Raw genomic sequence first — 19805 nt, 5'->3', positions numbered from 1 at the left:
CAGGGACAGACGGGACAGGCTCCGGGACAAGGACGCACACAGGTGCAGGGCCTTTCCTGGACGGGGCGGGACCTCTGAGGGACACAGTGGCCAAAACGAGCGGAAAGGCCTGGGCTGGCAATTTCTCCTGCTGGGGGAGCTGAGCAAGGACACGGACAGAGCCAGAGCGGGGCAGGGCAAGTGAAGAGTGTGGCGTCTGTCTGGGTGGGCAGCAGGGGGGAGGCAGATGGCACATACCGCGTACTGGGCAGGAGGACCCGCTGGCACAGAGAAGAGGAACTCCTTCCACAGCACACAGGAGGCCCCAGGGAGTTCCAGCCCTGATGTGGACCCATTGGCACAGGCCCGGGGGCGGCAGGGGTCGTCCAGTGGCAGGGGGAGACTAGCTCGGGGGCACCAGCATCCCTCTGGGGCACACGCAGGGACTGACTCAGTCTGGCTCTCTGGAGACCTGCTCTCAGGCTCCCTGCTGCTTCCTGGGGCCCCTGCAAGGAGAAGAAGGGTGTCGGAGCCCTGGCTGGCTATTAAGCCACAGTCAGGACACCCCCACGATGACACGAGGTCTTGCCAGGCGGCACCCCAGCCCCCAGCATCACTCCGCTACCCCTCCTGACACTGGGCCAGCTGACTGACCCAGGCGAGCCCCACACATGGGCAGTCCTGGGCATCCCGAGCCTGGGTCGGTTTCTCATGGACACCACTGTGTCCACCTCAAGGCTGGAGACCCATCCAGGAGCCAAGGGACCAGTGCATGTGACCGCGCAGACAGCCCCCCACCCTCCAGGACAAAGTCCCACCTGCTTGTCCTGTGGGCCGGAGCACCTGCAGCCGCACCTGGGCAGGCCGGGGGAGCTCCTGGGTGCCAAACTCGACTGCGGTGAGGAAGGCCTCCCTGCTCAGGTGCAGGCTGGGGAACGCCATCACCTGTGGGCGGGGGGCTGCTCAGCTCCACAGACCCCGACCCCCAGCCAGCCCCACCCCGGCCCACCCCATGACCCCAACCCCTGCCGGCTCAGAGGGGAAGGAGCCAACAGATGGGGCTTCACAGCGAGGAAGACAGTCACTCAGGATGAAATATCAGGTCAAAACCACCTGAGCAGCAGGACCGCCACCTTGTTTTGTAAAAACACCCACACACACCCAGAGAGAAGACTCGGGCACTCAGGGCTCGCTCAGATGCCAGAGAGGGGCCGCTGCTTCTCTCTGCAGTGGTGGGTTTCCTACAGAGTCTCTACTGGGCACACAGGACATTAGTAAGGCCCAGAGGAAAGAGCTTAGTTTTAGACACAGCAGCCAGTGAAGGCTCAGTCTCCAGACTGTGTCCTGGACGGCTCTGGGGTCGGCCTACCTCAACAAGCTCCTGGGGGGCCGAGAGGGCCTCCTGCTCAGCCAAGGGGCTCAAGGGTCCCTGCAGGTCCCCACTGGGTGCTCCCACGAGGAAGGTCTCCGCGTCCCACAGGGGACCTGGGATGGCAAGTGTGCAATGAGGTCCCAGGCCAAGGCAGAGAGTGTCAGGGGCCTGAGGCGGGGCCAGACCTAGGACTGAGCCCCCTGGCAGTAGCCTCCCAGCCCCCCACCCCAACTTTGTCCGTCCCATTAGGTGCAGGCTCTGCTTGGGACCACAGGTGCTCAGTGACACCTAATGGACACTAAACAGCTAAGGAATGAGCCTAGGATGAGGGATGTGACTGTCCCGGCCAGGACAGGAGGAGCCCCTGAGGTGCGGTAGGGCGGTGGGGGGAGGAGGAGGGAGAGCCGTGTAGAGGAGCTCCCCCGGATGGCCAGGGGAGCTGGTCCTGCTCCAGCACACAAGGTCAGCCCCAGCCCTCCAGTGGCCCCGGCGCACCTCCAGGCCGCAGCTCGCAGACATAGCTGTGGGGCACTGAGCACAGGTCCGTGTTGCACTGTCCCGCAGGCCCGAGCCGCACACACCGCTCCGCTGTGGCAGGGTGCGGCTCCCCGGGCAGCCAGTTCTGGCAGCTCTCCAGGCTGAAGGCCTCAGCCCGCATGGCAGGGCCGGCCTCCGTCCCCTCCACGGCAGAGAAACCGATCCACACATCCAGGCTCCTGCAGGCAGGCAGAGGGGAGAGTGCGCTCAGGGGCTCCCCGAAGGCAAGCACCCCCCCATCCGACCCTGCCCTCTCCCCTGGGGAAGATGGGGAAACTGAGGCTCAGAGAGATGACCTGGCAAGCAAGGCCACGGCAGTGTCCACACACCACCCATGCCTGAGGGCCCAGGGGCCCAGTGGAGGGCTCCTTGCAGGGGGAGGCTTCAGGGTGGCCGAGGGCTGTGTATTCTGTGAGAAGTCTCTGGGTGTGGGGCCCCGGGGGGGCGCAGTCGGTTGAGTGGCTAACTCTTGGTTTCAGCTCAGGTCATGATCTCAGAGTGGTGAGATCAAGCCTCACACCGGGCTCTGTGATCAGTGAGGAGTCTGGTTGAGATTCTCCCTCTTCCCCTGACCCCTGCCCCTTCTCTCTCCCTCTTTCTTTCAAACAGATTAAAAAAAAAAAAACAAAAAAAAAAAACTTAAAAAAAAAAAAAGGCGGCTCTGGGCATAGCGTTTGGGGGAACAAAACACCTGCATCTCAGTCCCCCAAACAGGCTACTCCCCACAGCTCTGCCGAGGGAGGAAGACCCTTCTGGAGGGAGGGCTTATAGACACACAGACGGCCCAGGGAGAGGACCGAGGTGCCAGGTCAGAGCCAGGGGCCCGGCTACTGCCAGTTAACCAGGCGACCTTGACTGTTCCGGGCCTCGATCTCCCCTCCTGGACACCAAGCATGTCCAGGGTGTGATCCACAGTCTGGTCGGCCCCTTCCCACAGAGGGACTCGCGGAGAAATGGGCATGTGGCCTCGGGCCTCGGCAGGCGCCGACAGCTGCAGGGGAGGGCTGGCGCCGGCTACGGGGAAGCGCGTTTCCTCACGGGCCTGGGGGGCCGAGGGTGGCCTCTGTGGTCACACCAGAGCCGGCTTTACCTCTGCCAGGTGGGGCTCAGCAGGGAGAGCAGGCGGTGGGCAGCCTGTAGGACCCGGGATGCAGCCCCCGCACCCACATCTCTGTCTGAAGAGCTGAGTGAGACGTGGCTCCTTGGCCGTGGTCAGGCCAGCCAGCTGAACGTGCCTCCTCCAGCCACCCCACCTCTCCTCCTGATCCCCTCGGCCTTAGGCTCTGTCCCCACCCCGGCGTTCTGGGGACCCCACCTCCCGGCCTCTCTGGGGGTGGGGGGCAGGTACCTGGTGACCTGGGAGACCAGAAAGCGCTGGACGGCGGGACTGCCCACCATGGCCAGGGCGGCCCCGGCCCAGGCCCGGCACTGCTCCTGCGCCTGAAGCCAGGCAGCCTTCTCAGCCACTAGGCGGTAGCAGTGCCCATTGCCAGGGAAAATCACGGCATCCGGGGGACAGAGCGGGTGCACCACTGCGGGGGTCAGCAGGCAGAGAAGGGGGCATTAGTGTGTGTCCAACCAGCCCTGCCCCACCCACTCCAGCTCCCGGGGTGAGGAAGGGGGGGTGATGAGCCAGGGCCAGGGGCAGGAAGGCACCCACCTTGGGCTGGCGCTTCGCCCACGGCCACAATGCTGTACGTGGCTTCGAGGTCCGAGCCGCCACGATTTCGGACGCCAAGCTTGAGGGTCTCGTCACTGCGCACCGAGACGAGACATGTGAGCTCCAGGGCCGCGGGAGCCGCCTCCACGTGCACCTCGGCCCCTAGCCGGGCTGAACCGGCCCCCAGGGTCAATACAGCTGTCACGTGATAGCGTCCGGGCAGCACGTAGCGGTGAGTGGTGCTGGGACCGGCAACGTCCACCTTGGGGGAGCCGTCGCCAAAGTCCCAGTGTGTGGAGCTGACAGGCACAGAGGCGGTGACATGGAAGGCAGCTAGCTGGCCAGAGGCCAGGGGTCCCTGAGGCCCCACCAGGGCAGCCCCTGGGGAGGCAGGGAAGATGTTCTGGAGGAGGGTGGGGCCCCTGCAGGCAGGGGCGAGGGGCAACAGGGTGCTGGAGCAGAAGGGCAGGCAGGCCGAGGAGGCGTTGGGGGACCAGGCCGCCCCGCACAGGCACCAGCCCTGGTCTGAGAGGGCCCCAAGGCCCTGGCCAGCTGCGAAACAGAAGGCACTGCAGGCCTCGGGCGTCAGTGGGCCCGTGTGCACAGCTGAGAAGGCCGCCAGCGCCGCAGCACCCGAGCTGTTGTCAGGGAGGCAGGCGATGTACTCCTCACCTGGGCCAAACAGACAGGCCGGTCGCCGGCTCGCCCCACTCTGGATCCCGTGCACACCACCCCGCTGCTCTCCCCGCCTCCCGCCTGCACTGTCCCCTTGCTCCCCAGGGCCCTCCTGCCCCCCCGGCCTGGGCTGTCTCAACCACCATGGTTACTGCCCATGTGCCTCCGTGTCCTGCCTGCCCCCACCTCGGCTGGTGACCCCGGAGCACCTATGGGGACCTACCCAGCAGGGAAGGCCCCTGCTGGCCCCACTCCGGCCACACTCACCACAACCGCCATCCAGCAAGGGGACACCAAGGAGGGGCTGACCAGCTAGGGGGCCGGGCCCAGCACATGTGGCCGCCTCGGGCCGAACCATGAGAACCTGCCGTTCCTCCGCCCAACGAGGCAGCCATGCCAGAGCACAGTCACAGGCCCACGGGTTTCCGCTCAGGTTTCTGCGGGAGGCACAAGGCTGGGCACTCGGCAGATGGCAGGGCAGACGAGGGGGCCCCGAGGAAGGGTCTCTGCAGGCCTCAACCCAGGGAGCGGGGGCCCGGGGTACCTTCACAAGTATGGCACCCCACCATCCCCGTGGCATCCCACCGGGCCCTGAACGAGCTCCAGTAGGCAAGCACACAGCTCCCAGCACCTGGTCTCAAATGGGAACGGGCACGGAGGCCAGGTCAGGAGGGCAGGGAGGGTCACTAGGGGGCTGGGGCTTGGCTACCAACAGCCACCAGAAACAACTTACATTTCACTTAAATTAAATAAATTAGCAAATATTCCTTCTTCTAAAGTAGAAATCCTGTTGTTACTTATGTCCCTGGAAGAAAGAGGGGGATTCGGCAAGGTGTGAGGGAAGCCACCATAACCGAAACAGTGACAGGCAGCCCCCACCCGCCCGCCCCAGGGAATCGCACAGTCGCCTGGAGGGGACACGCACAGCTCTGTCAGTGCGGAGAGGTTTGCCAGGAGCCCGACGTCCAGTGCCTGGAGCAGGTTGTGGGAGACATCTCTGGGGAGCAAAGTGGTCCCTGGTCAGTGCTAGAGCCCCAGACAGGGCACAAAGCAGACCCAGGCCCACCCCAGAGGCTCCCCCACACCCTCCAAGTCCCTAGTCTTGAGGCCAGGATAGAGCATCCAAATGAACGGAGCGGGAAAGGGCTGGGAGCCCTGCCCCATTCCCCCTCTCTGCCCAGAGCTAGGCCCCCAGGAGTCCCAGTCCCCCACCCCCTGGCCCAGCAGTGCCGACCCACATGGGGTCTGAAACACACCAGGCAGCCCAAGGGTCTCCAGGGGCCTCGCTGTTGCTAGCCTGGGGGAGGTGTTATCTCAGAATGCCCCCAAAACACAGTGGGGCACAAAGACCAGAGAAGCAGGGAGGGGATCCTGGGGGACCACCTCAGCTCATAGCTACGGTGACAGGCCGTAGTAAACACCGAGGTCAGCGGGACCCCAGGACAAACACCGGCGTGGTCTACAAGGCAGCACGCGGGTTCAACAGGAAGCGTAACCAGGCAGGAATCACGAGACCGGCTGAAAGGGGAGACGAGCGCTGTGTGACGCCGCGCTCCTGCATCGGAGCAGTCGTCCAGACACAGACTGACCCTGCGAGAGTCCACGCAAGGACATGGCCGACCAGCAGCGAGAGCCGGCTCTCCGTAAACCCCAGGAGGTTCCAAACCAGCTGGGGCAGAGCAGCGTCCCAGAGCCCAAAGCCAGAGGTGACAGCATTCTGGAACCAAAATGACTGAGAAAACGCAGGACAGCATCACACGCTGCTCAAGTGTCAGGCGTCACCAGAGATGAAACCGCCAAGTCAGACGACCCAACTGCAGAGAACACGCAACCTCCGCGCGGAGCATCATAAATAAAACCAGATGACAGGTCGGGACCCACGAGCAATTTCCACGCGGGTCACAGGCCCCAGCGCCCTGGCCACATGCGCCACTACCAGATGGCGAGGAAGACAGCTGCCCCCGGAGAAACGGCGTGGGGCGCGTGGTTAACAGAAGAAGCAGAGCTCACAGATGCGAGGAGACGCACCCGCGAGGGCAGCGGCACGAAAGCACGTTCATCCCCCGAGGTGTGAACGTTTCAGGACCACGACCCTTGGTGCTGGCGACAGCCCCCCCCCTCCAGGATGATCGAAGCCCTTCACACAACACGCTGTGCGGCCAACAACTCCACTCTCCCTCCCAGCCTGGAGCTGGAGGCCGCGGTCGCCCCCACCCTTCCACTGCCCTGACCCGGCGGGTGCTTCCGGTCACCTGCTTTACTGCGGCCTCCTCATCCCCGCCCCAGGCACCCACGTCAGAGCAGCCCCCCTGCCGTGGCCTCCAAAGTGATGAGGCCTGGGCCTCCCACCTGCAGAGCCTCTGCCCTTGCAGGTGTCACCACTCGCCCTCAGATGGCCCCAGAATGCCTCTCACGGGCCCTACCCCAGCCCCCAGTGACCACCCAGTTGTGCAGAGGCCAGGGGTCTGCTGATGCCTCCTCCTGGCCCAACCATTTCCAGGTCCTGCCAACCCAGCTCTTCCAACATTCAGACTCCCACCCTACCCCGAGCACAGCCTGGTCCAGACCCCCCATCCGGGGCACCTGCCTGGCCCCTGCAGCCCTTCCTATCTAAGCTCGAGGCACCTGGGGGTGCCCGGCTCCCAACAGTCACCCTCTGAAACGGAGCCAGCTCCAAATACAGCAGGACCTTAGAACGGGCTGTGAGAAAACAGGGGCCTCCTGGGAGAGCTGAGGCGCACACACGGGCCCTGAGGACATGGGGGGGGATGCCAGGAGCAGCACCCCGGCCTGGCTCATGATGCCGCGGACCACGCCTAGAACCAGGCTCAGGAAACGACCCGCACCACGGCCCCTGACCGTGGCTTCACCCGGGAGGCCTGCGGGCCACACAGGGTCTCATGGCTCCCAACAACAGCTGGGGGCCGCGAGCTGGGCCTCCGCCAGGCCACGGGCAACTCTTCCATCCTGGCTCCCAACACAGCCAGGGGGCTGCCTGGAGGGGCACCGAGAGCATACTGTGACCTAAGTGGGGAGCCAGGCCCAGAGGGGCTCCCACCCCCCCGATGGGTGGGGCAGGGGGGCCGGAGCACCTGTTGGGACCAGGTGGGGCTGGGGGCTGGGCGTTTCCACCTGGAGCAGCCCCCACTGCCAGCACCAGGACGCCCAACCAGACAGAAGCCAGGGCGCCTAACGTGGCAAAGTTCAACTTCTAGGCAAGAGGTTCAAAGGAGTGGCACAAGCCGGAGCCTCTCACACGGCAGGGTGGCCCCCAGCCCGGAGGACCAGTGTCGCCACAGATGCTCCTCCCCTCACCTATGGGGTGAGACAGGATTTACAGTGGCAGCGCCCAGAGCCCATCCACCCATCGAGGGGTGCAGCCCTCTTAGCACACAGACGCAAGAGAAATCCAGAAGCAAAACACAGCTCCTCCCCCTGCAACTGTCCAAACTAAGATCTAAAGAAACTGCCGGAAAGGGGCACATCGTAACAGCTCCAGACGTGGGGGCAGGTGAGTCCCCGGAGTCTTCCACACGCATTCTGCCCTTGAAGCAGGAGAAATGGGGTGTGCAGGAGTGGATGGACAGGCTGCCCTAGGGGGCCTGGAGTGGGGGCTTCAGAGGGGAACGGGTGGCAAGAGGGCTGGCCAGGGGGCCAGGAGCCCCATCGGAAGAGGAGGCTGGGGCAGTGAGGCCTCCACTCAAGAAGTGGCACTGTCACTGACCTAGCACCCAGCTAGGTGCTCCGGACAAGGCGCTGGTCTCAGCGAGCCTCCTGGCTTCCCATCTGGGGGGTGGGGGGGTGGGGAGAGACACGGGGAGAGACAGCGCGCATGTGTGGCTATATGCACAGGTCCGTCTCCACCCAGAAATTGGGTTCCAGGAACTCCAGGGCCGGAGAGGCCTTTGGGGACCGGAGACACTGGGACAGGACCTTCTGGCAAGGTCACCTTGCCCCCCACAATGGAGCCTAGATTCCCCTGTCCCTTCTCACACGTGGCGGAGGGGGTGCTTTCTGTCTGCCGGACTGGGCTGGTTTCCTCTAGGGCGCACTGCCCATCCTGTGCCCCACAGGCTCACCCCGGCCAGCCTGCTCCCACTCCCAGGGTGGGGGGGGGCAGGCCAGGTCGGGAGAGCAGGGAGAAGTGGCCAGACTCCCACCCAACTGGGCAACCACAATGCTCTGGAGTGGCAGTGGCTGTGGCAGGAGAAGCTTCAGCTAGACCTATGGAGGAACCTCCCCAGGTCTGTGCCTCTGAGGAAAATCAGGCTGCAGGGGCACAAGAAGCAACAGAGTGATGGTCCAGAGAGACGGGCCCTGGGGGTGGCAGGATGTGACAGTGAGCACAGGCATGAGACCCACCAGGGGTTCCCGGGAGAGCTTCCCAGCTTGGGCCTCAAGCAGAAGAGGAAAGAAAGAAGGAAAATCCCATATTCTGGAAAATCCATCATGAGTGGTGCCTGAGAAACCAGGGCAGTGGGTGGAAGGGGCAGGTCAAGCTTGGCGTCCAGGCCACTCAGCCAGCACCCATCCTGGCCCGTCAGGACATCGCTGTCTCTGGCCTCACTGGCCTGTGCCTCCAGGCCATCCTCAGCCCAGTTAAGTCCTCCATCCAGCTCTGCTTGGCCCAGCAGCCCCGTTGAGGCTCCCCCTCCCCAGCATGCAGAAGGCCCCACCGTCAGTCACAGGCACTGGCCACGTACTCCCTGCGCTCCAGGTCCCAGCTGAGCACAGCCCCCCAAAGCATTCCCCTGGGCCTAAGCTGGCCCAGGGTGCACAGAAAACACCAACAAGCTCCCCAGGATCCTGCCCAGCCTAGGTCCCTGGCCCAAGGGCAGAACTAGGCCCCAAGCCCCAGCCCCCGGGCCTGCCCCAGGGTGTGGACACGCCTGTGTGGGGCAGGCTGTGGGCAACGGTGTACAGCGGGAGAGACAGGAACGGCAGAGGGGACACTGAGGGGGAGCTCTGGGGATCACCGAAGGGGGACAATCAGTGGCATCCTCAGCCAGTCCCACACCCCCAAAGTCCTGAACAGCCACTTGCCCACATTTGTTCTTTTTTTTTTTTTTTTCAATCCAAAATTGGGTCCTAGAAGAAGTTTATTTGCATTTTCAGGTCACCAAAGGAGCATTAATAAGAGTTTATTGCCCCATTTATCAATGGTTTTGATTTTTTTTTTAAGATTTAAATTTATTTATTCGACAGAGAGAGACAGCCAGCGAGAGAGGGAACACAAGCAGGGGGAGTGGGAGAGGAAGAAGCAGGCTCATAGCAGAAGAGCCTGATGTGGGGCTCGATCCCAGAACGCTGGGATCACGCCCTGAGCCAAAGGCAGACGCTTAACCGCTGTGCCACCCAGGCGCCCCTGCCCACATTTGTTCTTGCCATCAATGCTCTGGGGGAGTGCCAAGGAGGCCTCGGCCAGCCCTGCCCCCCAGGTGACATCATCACAGTCTGACACCCTGCCCTACACGGGGGTTCCCCAAGTCCTACAACCACAGGGGAGAGACACAGCAGGCCCAGGGAACCGCCGAAGGAACCCAGCAAAGCCAAAGCAGCAGGGGCTGGCCAAGCAGCGGCCGGCCCCTACTGGGAGGAGGGCCAGCAGCCTGGCTGGACAGCACCCCTAAGAGCACCCCACCCTCTGGGCCAGCTAGACTCTCCCCAGCCTCTCTAAGGTCCATACAAGCAACCACAGATGCCAAGGCCAAGGCTGGAGGGGTCAGGCCAGCTTAGGGAGGAGGTGGGTGACCTGGGGACCCACACACCACCAGGGGACAAGCACACACCCACGACAGCACAAAACACATGTCACCACCCCAGGCACCAGGGATCAAGCTGAGAGGCTGGCCTTCCTTCTCCTCTTGCACAGTGACCAGCAGTCCACGGGGGAACCCAGGCTGTCTCCCGTGCTCCTCCTGCCTTTCAGACCAGACATCCTCATGAGGGGGACACCAGCTCCCGGGGTGTGCGTCCTTGGGGTGCAGACACCCAAGAGCATGTCGCTGGATGTCTGGGTCTGCTCCTTCCTGCTCCAAGTGGAACCCCATGGAGGGGTTCTTGCTTTCCCACCCAGCCGGAGGTGCCCAGAAGGTGCTGAAGGACCCCCATCTGATGAGCAATGGCAGCTCCCCCCGCCCTCTCCACACGAGGCTCAGCACCCGCGTCCCACCCCTGCTCACATCAGGGCCCCAGCGGCGAGAGGTGAGAAGGGGCTGCACCCAGGAGAGGGGCATGGGTCAGAGTGCAAGAAGGTAAAAGATAAGGAGAAGGTGGTCACAAGCAGGTCTGGAGTGTTCCTGAGCCTGGGGTGGCTCCAAGAGCAGCCTACCCTTCTAGAGCTGAGGAGAAGCTGGGACCCTGCTCTGCAGCCCTGAGCAGTCTCAGTTTCCTCCTCTGCCAAGCAGAGGAGTGGCCCGTGTGCCCGTTCCCCAGTCCAGATGCTGGGCGGGGCCCAGGGGCCAGCTGGAGCCCCCAAGGAAACATCTGCACATTCCAGACGCATGTGGTCAGCGGCGGGGGCGAGTGCCAGGCCCCAGTCCGTCACCCCCACCCCTGCGCTGGCCGCCGCACTGGAAACAGGGCTTGGGGGGAACGGGCTCCGGAGGGGCCGCACAGAGGTTATATAACCCGCTCCTCCTGAGCCAGCAGCTGCCTCCTCCCTCTGGCAGGACAGGACGGCCATGCTGGCGGGAGAGAAGGTACCCCACTCCCCATCCAAGGCCCAGGGCTCCGGGCTCCTCCCTCCATCACCGGTCTCCTGGAAACACAGCCTCGGCTGGCCTGTCCTCTCCCTGGAGGCACCGCCGGCTCTGGGGAGAAAGAGGTTCTCCTCAGCCCAGCAAGGACGACCCCCGGCAAAAGGGGAGCGGCTACAGTGCTGGACCTGCCTCCCCCACCCCTGGGCCCCGGGGCTGGCTACGGCGCAGCTCCCCCAGCACTAGGGGCAGGCCGCCGGGAGCACAGAGCCAGTTTGAGCGTAATAACCTCGTTCTGTTTTCATTCCGTCTATTTATGGTGAGCAAGGCTGGCTTCCAGGGCCGGAAATGATGATGTGTAAATTAATGAATCCGAGTTTAGGAAGGAGCGGATTTGAAGACAAACATGCGGAGAGGGCCAGCTGGGGAGGGGGCAGAGGCAGGCTCTCCGGGGAGGGGCCCCCCCGGCCCCAGGGCAAAAGCAAGGGGCTGTCTCAGCCTCCAAACTGAGGAGAGGCTTGCATGGGAACCTCCCAGATCCAGGAGGAGGAACATGTTTCACAGCGTTTGATGGGGGCCCCCCGTCACCAGAGTTCTCTCCTCCTACTCCTGAAGTCTCACCAGGATGGGGCATAGATATCTGGTGTGGTGATGCTGCTGGCCTAGGAACCCCCTGGGCCTGCAGGCCAGGGCAGGGAGGGGAGCCCGGGACCTGCAGAAAGGAGATGAGGGGTGGGGAGTCCTCCACACTGGGACAGAGATCAACCCGCCCAGAGGCAGCCGCCTTCAGAGCATTAACAAGACCAGGGTGGGGGCCCACCAAGAGAGGGTCCAGCGTGCTCCTCCACCTGTGGCTAGGGATTTGGGGCCCCTTCAGGGCCAGGAGAGGAGGAGGACCAGCGCCCGAGAGTGCCCAGCCTCCCTCCAGATCTGGCATCTGTGAGCAGGAGCTGTACTCTGACCTGTCACGGCCAGCCAGGCAAGGGGCACACCAACCCATTCTACAGCTGGGGATGCTGAGGCTCGGGGAGGCTGCCCCAGAGTCGACAGACTGGTGGAGAAAGGCTGGGCTCTTCCCCATGCTGGCCAGGGAGCTGGCACGTGGCTTCTGGCTTTCCAGGGGCAGAGACATCAGTCCAGCGTGGCTAGCCATCCCATCACCCCTCAGCTGCTGGGCATGGCCAATGGCATGACCCCAGGGCTAAAGAGCAGTTTGCAGGCACCGGACCCTGGAGGCCAAGAGCGCTGTTAGCCTTGACCCGAGCACTGGCCCTCATTCCCTACTTCCGCCAGAAGGAAAAGCTGGCTTCTGGCCCTGCATCAGGACAAAGCCCTTTCCAGGGTGGCCCCACAGCATCCTGGGGTGAGCTCCATGCCTCCAGGGCACGGGGGCTGCTAAAATCAGGGACACCACACTTGGCCAGGCCTGGGCCCACAGGCACCTCAGGGAGAGAGTGAGCCCTGCCCACCTTGGCCGCAAACGCAGCCCCTTCCCTGGCACGGGCGGCTGGGCACCACTGGGCCCCTTGGCGGAGACGGCTGCCAAGCCACAAAGAACGAGGTGTTCCGGGAAAAAAGGACGTGAGCTGCATTTTCCAGCTGCGTTCTGTTCGGCAGCAAGACTGCAGGCACGCTCGGCCGGCACCCCCGCTGCACGCGGCCCACCCCGTGGACACGGCCCCGCCTCGGCCGGCTGGAGATGCACAGGCACCCAAGCTCAGAGGGCCAGACGGCCGCCGCCACCCCAGACAGCGGCAGGACAAACGGGATGTTTTCATTCCAGAGTGTTCCGCGGGCTGGGCCCGTCTGGGTTCCTGCCGCTGGCCACTGCAGAATGTTCTGGAAAGGAAAATGTGCATCTCCATCCAAAATGGCTTCCTCACTTGAAACCAAGCCTCAGCCAAGGTCTCCCTCCAGAGCCAGGGTCTCAAGAGCTGTGGGGGAGAACAGGTGGCAGCAGAAGCAAACCCCATCCCGCGGGCAGCGTGTGGGGGCGGGAGCCATGTCCTCCAGGGCTGCCCAGCCAGCTGTTAGAAGACGGTGGCCAGCGACAAGTCGCCCAGGGTCAAGGCAGAGCAACAGAGAAAGGAGGAGGAGGCCCTACAGGAGACGCCCTGGTCTCAGGCCCCGGCAGAAAGCCACAGGATGAGCCCACAGAGAAGTGGGAGAGGGAAATCGAGTCTCACCGACACCACGTGCCACGCTGCGAGCTCAAGTGAGATCACCAGGGTGTGCCATGCACGTGACAGCGGAGGCCAGCAGCAGGGCCGATGGGGGGGGCACCAAGCAGCTCTCATGGCCATGGATTTCAGGGGCACCCCATCACTCCAGGTCACAGAACAGGGTGAACACGTGAAGTGACACATTCTATCCACACCTCAAAGCTTCACTGTGTCACACGTCGGTACCTGAACACATCAAAAACACAAACGCATAAAACTGAGACCCGAACACCTGAGGAGCGTGCCGGGGTCACACTCCCAACAGCTGCATGGCCCTACGCTAAAGACACCTCTGAGGTCAGAGCAGAAGCGGGGGCAAGGCTTCTGGACCTCGGGCCCCCCCGCGGCAGGAGCTGAGGGGTGTGCAGGAGTCCCGCCACCTGGCATTTGGTCTGCACGACACAGTGACTGGCACATTGCTCAGCGCGTGCTCTCGGTGCTTCTGCTCTGTCAGCAGGGCAGGTCCCAAGGACCCATCTCCCAGTGGCCAGCGCTTGGGGACAAGGTAATGGGCTCTGAGGACGTGGGCAGAATGGAGCTGAGGGGCCGCTCTGGCAATGGTGACAGTTACTGTGGCCCCGGCACTGAGCCCTGTGGACATGCTCACAACCCTGGAAGGGACAGCCGCTCACGGTGCCCACCTTGTGAGTGAGGAGACTAAAGCTCGGGAAGGCTGAGTGACTAGGCCAAGGTCACACAGGAAATGGAGGAGCTGGGATGTGAACCAGGTCTGATTCAGGGCCAGAGTCCGACTCCAAGGTCCCCACGGCTCCCTCCCAGAACCAAGCAGACAATCTGTGGGAAGAACCACAGCACAGAGAGCAGGGGGACACCCCAGACTGGAGCTGCAGGGAGGGGCCACGCAGGCAGCTGAGGCCAGAGCCCACCGCCCACCCAGCCCCGCTCAATCCCACCTGGGGGTGCCCCCCACCGGCACTTCTGAGCCAGGCCCGTGTGCAGCACCTGGGGAATGCCCCAGAGCTCACTGATGCGTTCATCTTGCTGCCATAGCTCACCAGCCATGTGATCGTAGGAGGGACTTAACCTCGGGGAACCTCAGTTTCCTGGTCTATAAAATGGGACCAAGAGTGCTTCCAATCCCAAAGCACCGTGGCGAGGGATTGTGACACCAGGGACAGAAAGGGCTTAGCAAAGAGCTCAGAGGCAACCACAGAGGGAGAGGACAACCCCAAGGTGGGGAGGGGGGTGCACACCCTCCAGCTATTTTCAGAGATTTGGTTTTCAGTTCCGACAGACCTCACATACTATAAAGGACACCCTTGTGAAGCTTACGACTCGGTCGTTTCTAGCGTGTTCCCAAGGTTGTGCGACCATCACCACTGTCTGACCCCACAACATTCCCACTGCCAACAGAAACCCCTGCCCCACACCCGCTGGACACGCTAGTCTGCTTTCTGGCTCCATTTCCTAACAATGAAAGCATTCGACACGTGGCCTCTTCTGTCTGACTTCTTTCACTTAACATGTTTTCAAGGCTCGTATGGGTTGGGCCACAGTCGAGGCTCCATTCCTATTAACGGCTGAGTAATGCTCCACCGTGTGGGTGGACCACGTCCTGTTCCTCGGTCCTCCTGCAGCTGGACACCTGCGCTGTGCCGTGTCTCAGCTACTAGGAGTCCTGCTGCTGTGAACATCTGTGGACAAAGCTCTGTGCGGACAGAGGTCCCACTTCTCCTGTGTAGACACCTAGGAGCAGAGCTGCTGGGTCCTACCGTGACTCCACGTGTCATCTTCCGAGGGGCCAGCAGACGGCGTCCTGCCAGCGCTGGGTGGCTGGTCTGAGCCTCCACATCGAGACACACGCTACCATCTGTCTTGGGAGAGAGCTGTACACGTGGGCATGAGGGGCCACTCACTGCAGTGGGATCTGCGTTTCCCTGAAAGCCACGTGTTGAGTTGAGCACCTCTTCACGTGCTATGGCTGCCTGTCTCTTTTCTGGAGGTGTGTCTGCTCAGATCCTTCACCCATTTCTTAATCGGACCCTTTATCTCATTAGCGTTGAGAATAAATCAAAACCCTTGCTGTTGTTCCTGTTTTTAATAAACGTTCTGGCTAGGAGTCCCTCACCACGTCAAAGACTCGCAAATGCTCTGCACCTGGCAGCGGTCTGGCGGCCCGGCTCGCTCTCCTAGAGGTGGCAGTCCTCCCTGCTCCTAGGCACCGCCCAGCTCCTGAGGGCTGCTGGCACTGTGGGCGCTCCGGTGCTGGTCCCTTCCAGTCCCAGCTGTTCAAGGTGCAGCCCAAGCCTCCCCATTCACCTCCCCTCCCAGGCAGGGGCCCTCCTACAGCGTGCGTGTCCTCCTATCGACAGTCTGGCATATCCACGTTCCGTGTCCCTCTGGGACACACCACTACACACACATTTATATTCTGAATTCCGAGCACTGGCCGGTTATGCTGTGCACCTCAGGGGACATGAGAGTGAGAGCAGCTGGGCGTACAGGACGCCCAGCTCCTCCCGACACCCATCTCCACCCAGCAGCCAGTGTTCTGTGCCTCTTCCATCTGGGACCCTTCAATGCTGTCCCCAGCCGTTGTCTGGATAAAGGCCTTACCCCCACGCCTCCATCACCTGGAGCCTGAGAGACTCCTCCAAGCTGTCTCTTGTCTGGGATGCTCTCTCTCAGACCTTTCGATGTCACCTACACTGGGGGGTCCTTCCAGGTAGCCCCTCCAAAGCAGCCCCTTCCCCATCATCTGTGTCTTTGGCTTAACATCAGCTTCATAGTGATAACCAAGCCTCAGAGACTCCAGAGACAGGGCCCAGCACATAGCAGTGAGACTCTCTGCCTGGCGAGGGCTCGGGGAGGAGACCCTCTGGGGTCTGGGCAGTCCTCAAGGCAGCAACACATGTGGCACGTGCAGCCTAACACGTCACGCACACACCAGGCCCATTGTCTGCTCCCCATGCCCACCTCCCCTCACACCCATGTGCTATGCAGACACTGGAGGCCTGCCTCCTCCAGTCTCCCTGACTCTCCTTCCATTCAGGGGCACAGGCGGGAAAGGGCAAGGCCCAAAGTACCCCCCAGGTGACAAAAGGCCCTAAGGCCCTGATAGTTCCTTTTTTTTTTTTTTTAAAGATTCTATTTATTTATTTGACAGAGAGGGCACGCGCACACACACACAAGCAAGGGGAGCAGGAGAGGGAGAAGCAGACCCCCACTGAGCAGGGAGCCCGATGCGGCACTCGATCCCAGGACCCTGGGATCATGACCTGAGCTGAAGGCAGGCACTTAATCAGTACCCAGGCGTGCCTACCCTGATATTTCCATCAACAAACCAAGTCCCTACAGAGGTACTGCCTGGAAGCGAGCCCTAGACCGGTGGCTGAAGTTAGCAGTGCACAGCCCCCTGGGCAGTGGTTGGCCAAAAGCAACCACACCTTGGAGCCGACCCCATCTGGAGTAGCACTGTCCCATCTGAACTCCCTCTGGTGACGAACACCCTAAGTCTCTGGGGTCCTGTTCAACACCATAGCCACCGGCCACAAGCGCCTCCAGAGGACTTGAAATGTGGCTTGCCACAGCACAGCCCAGGAGCAACCATCCAACTACAGGAAACGGAGGGCAGAGGGACACATCAGGTGACACCACGGAGGTGACAGAGGCGCAGTCCAAACCCAGACGCTGTCGGAGCCAGTTCCAATGAGTTGCATGAGGAAGGGGAGATGAGGCAGAGTGGGTACCTCATCAGAAGACAGAAGACACTGACAAATCCCACCGTGTGGACCTTATTTGGATCCTAATTCAAACTACTAAAAAAACCAGAGACGGGTGCCTGGGTGGCACAGCGGTTAAGCGTCTGCCTTCGGCTCAGGGCGTGATCCCGGCGTTATGGGATCGAGCCCCACATCAGGCTCTTCTGCTATGAGCCTGCTTCTTCCTCTCCCACTCCCCCTGCTTGTGTTCCCTCTCTCGCTGGCTGTCTCTATCTCTGTCGAATAAATAAATAAAATCTTAAAAAAAAAAAAAAAAAAACCCAGAGACAACCAAAAATCCAAACTTGCTGGCACAGACGGGATCAGGGAATCATTCATCGTCTTAGGTGTGACCACGGTGTGGCCAGACTCTCCAAAATGTTTCTGTGTCAAAGAGCAGGAGAGCTGACATCTGGTTCAAAGACGGGTGGAGGTGTAGAGGGGGGCAGGACAGAGGGCGACACGTCCGTGAAGCTCGGCCCACAATTCTGTCTACTTCTGGGTCTATTCAAATTCTCCACGATAAAGCTTTAAAAATGGGACAAAAGCAACACTCTGCTGAGTAATGTCATCTCTCTCAGGCCACCTCCAGCAGCACTGTTAACCCAGGTGAGGCTGGGTGTCAGACGCCCAGGCCACCCTGCCCACTGAGGCCTGCAGGCCCCTGTGGACCAGCCGTGGGCCTTACACCCAGGTCTGGCCCATGACAGACATACCAGGCCTGAACCCAGCACAGGCGGCCGCTGGTGCCACCCAGAAGGCAGGGCTGCTGGGGCACACCTCACCCAGGAGGCTCCCAGCCCTCTCTGTATTTGGCCCCTATGCTTTAGAGAAGACTCCCCTATCTCCTGCTCCTGAGGATGGGGCTTGCTGGGCTGACAGGCAGAATGGCTGGGGCAGCCCAAAGGGCCCAGACAGTGGTCGGGGGCATCAGGAGAGAGCCCACTTTCCCTTGGGTTCCTGGTCCCCAGCCTCCAGAATTCTCCCAGAGGCAGCTTCGGGGTGTAAAGGGCAGCATGGGGTCTCCTCTGTTTGCCGTCCACCTGTGTCTCAGGGTTCCATCGCAAGCTCAGAGGGGCCAGGAGCTCTGGGAATCCTGCCAGCTCAGGCCGGGCCAGGCCACCAGCTCCCAGGACCTCCAAAACCCAGGAGCAGATCCTACAGGGACACACGTAAGGCCACAGTCTTGGGCTCCATCGCTGTGTCCAAGAGGCTCCAGAGCCCGCACCCTGCTGCACGCCCCTGACTGAGCCACCTGTATTGTTCACTTCCTACAAAGGTTCTAGAGGCCAGCTCAGCACCAGGCGCTGGGGAAGCAGAGAATAACCAGCAGGACCAAGGCCTGACCTCAGCAGCTCCCAGCCCACCAGGGATGCAGGTATCTTCACCTACAGTATCCAGAAACAAGGAGTGGGGTGGATCCGATCCAGTCATGCTGGTGCAGGCAAGAGGCCCATCTCCACAGAGACAGCCAGGATGGCAAATGCTCAAGGGATCAGTTAGCAAAGCGACAGGCCCAGTGTGGCATCCCCCTACCCCCCCCCCCATGGCTCCCAACTGATCCTGGAGAACCTGCTCTTCCCCCAACCCCCTTCCACCCACCAAAGCCCCAAGGACATCCAGACCACTCAGGAGAAATACCCACCCCTGCTTCACCACCTACTCCCCGACATCCAAACTCAACTGAACACTGACCATGGGGTCCTCTAATTAAAGGTGGCCATATACTAGAAACACACAGGGAATACTGCAGAACAAAACTCCAGGACCCATCCCCAGATTTCACAAGCCTGAGGATGTTAAATGCTCCCCAGTGGATTCTAGCATGTCGCCAAGGACAGATGGGTGTCCTGGCTTCGTGCCTGAAAGTGCCCAAGAAATCCAAACAGGGCCATAGGAGTGCAGATCAGCAGGCCCTGAGCCTGCCCCTAGCCCGGGGACAACTGTCTGCAAACCTTGGTCCCCTGCACCCTGTCCATTCCAACTCCAGGTCCTGCGCACCTCAGTCAAAGCCAGCCCTGCCACATGCTGGCCACTGCTTGTTTCCTGGACAAGTGACACCACCTGAGTCTGTTTTCTCACGTGTGAAAGAGGAACCTTCGCTGTACCTCTGCCTCAGAGGGTTAGGGGGAGGCTTAAGTGTGACTGTCACAGCCAGAGCCTGGCACAGGGCTCACGAAAGACAAGTTCTCCATAGAGGCTACACTATCACTTCCAAACCTGACAACAGCTCTTCAGCATTTTAAACCACTCCTGGCAACCCCACATGGCCACTGTCCCCAGGACCACATCAGAGCCCTTTATGAGCCCCCCGCACCTCCCACCCTGCCCCACTCCCACACGACTCCCTTGCAGTTGCCACAGTGGGGAGCACCCTACACCCACACCTGACCAAATGCAGCCTCTGGGCCTCGCACACACGGTTCCCCCCTCCCGTCCTCTGGCCACCTTCCCACTCCTCCTTAAGCATCAGGCCAAGTGTTACACATCCTTCAAATCTCTGTCCAGACACCTCTTTCGGGAAGCCTTCCCCGCCATCCCAAAGCCCTCCTCCTCGCGGCTTCCTGCTGCAGGGCTCCCAGGCGCAGAGCGGATTTTATCCCCCAGGCCAGGCTGCTGTTAGTCCCTAATTAGCACCTAAGTGTTGACCGGTTCCCTCCAGACCCCTTCCACCCCGACCCCGCGCGCTGTCTCAGGTCCCCCATCAGCTCGGAACTCCACTAGGTGGGACGTTTCTGTGTCCAGAGAAACCGGGATTCTTCTGCTTTGCCCTGGCTCAGGCCAGGAGGGCTGAGGGCCGCCCGCGCTCCCGGTTTTCCTTATTTAGTCGGGCCGACCTCACCGCGCTGGAGCCTCGCCCTGGGAGAGGCCTGGCCCGCACTCCGTTTCCCCTTCAGAGGCCGGGGACGCGCCCACGCCCTGCGAGGCCCGCCAGGCCGG

The 19805-nt window shown here is 61.8% G+C and overlaps 1 protein-coding gene across 3 annotated transcripts in view; it reads right to left on the bottom strand.

The window, feature by feature from the left end:
- The window catches only part of PKD1 (polycystin 1, transient receptor potential channel interacting), a 39384-nt gene extending 23152 nt beyond the window's left edge, over positions 1 to 16232 (bottom strand). The window contains exons 1-11 of one of the 3 annotated variants that reach the window (XM_034670591.1): positions 13785 to 16232; positions 13108 to 13329; positions 5126 to 5220; positions 4957 to 5028; positions 4491 to 4660; positions 3549 to 4220; positions 3237 to 3420; positions 1847 to 2067; positions 1349 to 1464; positions 798 to 924; positions 238 to 485 (exon numbers count right to left, since the gene is read on the bottom strand). In XM_034670591.1, the coding sequence (XP_034526482.1) occupies positions 238 to 485; positions 798 to 924; positions 1349 to 1464; positions 1847 to 2067; positions 3237 to 3420; positions 3549 to 4220; positions 4491 to 4660; positions 4957 to 5028; positions 5126 to 5220; positions 13108 to 13287 (2085 nt within the window). In that variant the 5' untranslated portion in view covers positions 13288 to 13329; positions 13785 to 16232. Of the gene's footprint in view, positions 1 to 237; positions 486 to 797; positions 925 to 1348; positions 1465 to 1846; positions 2068 to 3236; positions 3421 to 3548; positions 4221 to 4490; positions 4661 to 4956; positions 5029 to 5125; positions 5221 to 5606; positions 6038 to 13107 lie in introns of those variants that run through there. The other 2 variants (XM_034670590.1, XM_034670589.1) reach the window with 2 other exon arrangements.
- Between the last annotated feature and the right edge of the window lie 3573 nt (positions 16233 to 19805).

The sequence above is a fragment of the Ailuropoda melanoleuca genome, chromosome 10 (genome assembly GCF_002007445.2).
Source record: "Ailuropoda melanoleuca isolate Jingjing chromosome 10, ASM200744v2, whole genome shotgun sequence".
Lineage (NCBI taxonomy): Eukaryota > Metazoa > Chordata > Mammalia > Carnivora > Ursidae > Ailuropoda > Ailuropoda melanoleuca.
This window is presented reverse-complemented; position numbering and strand designations above follow the sequence as displayed.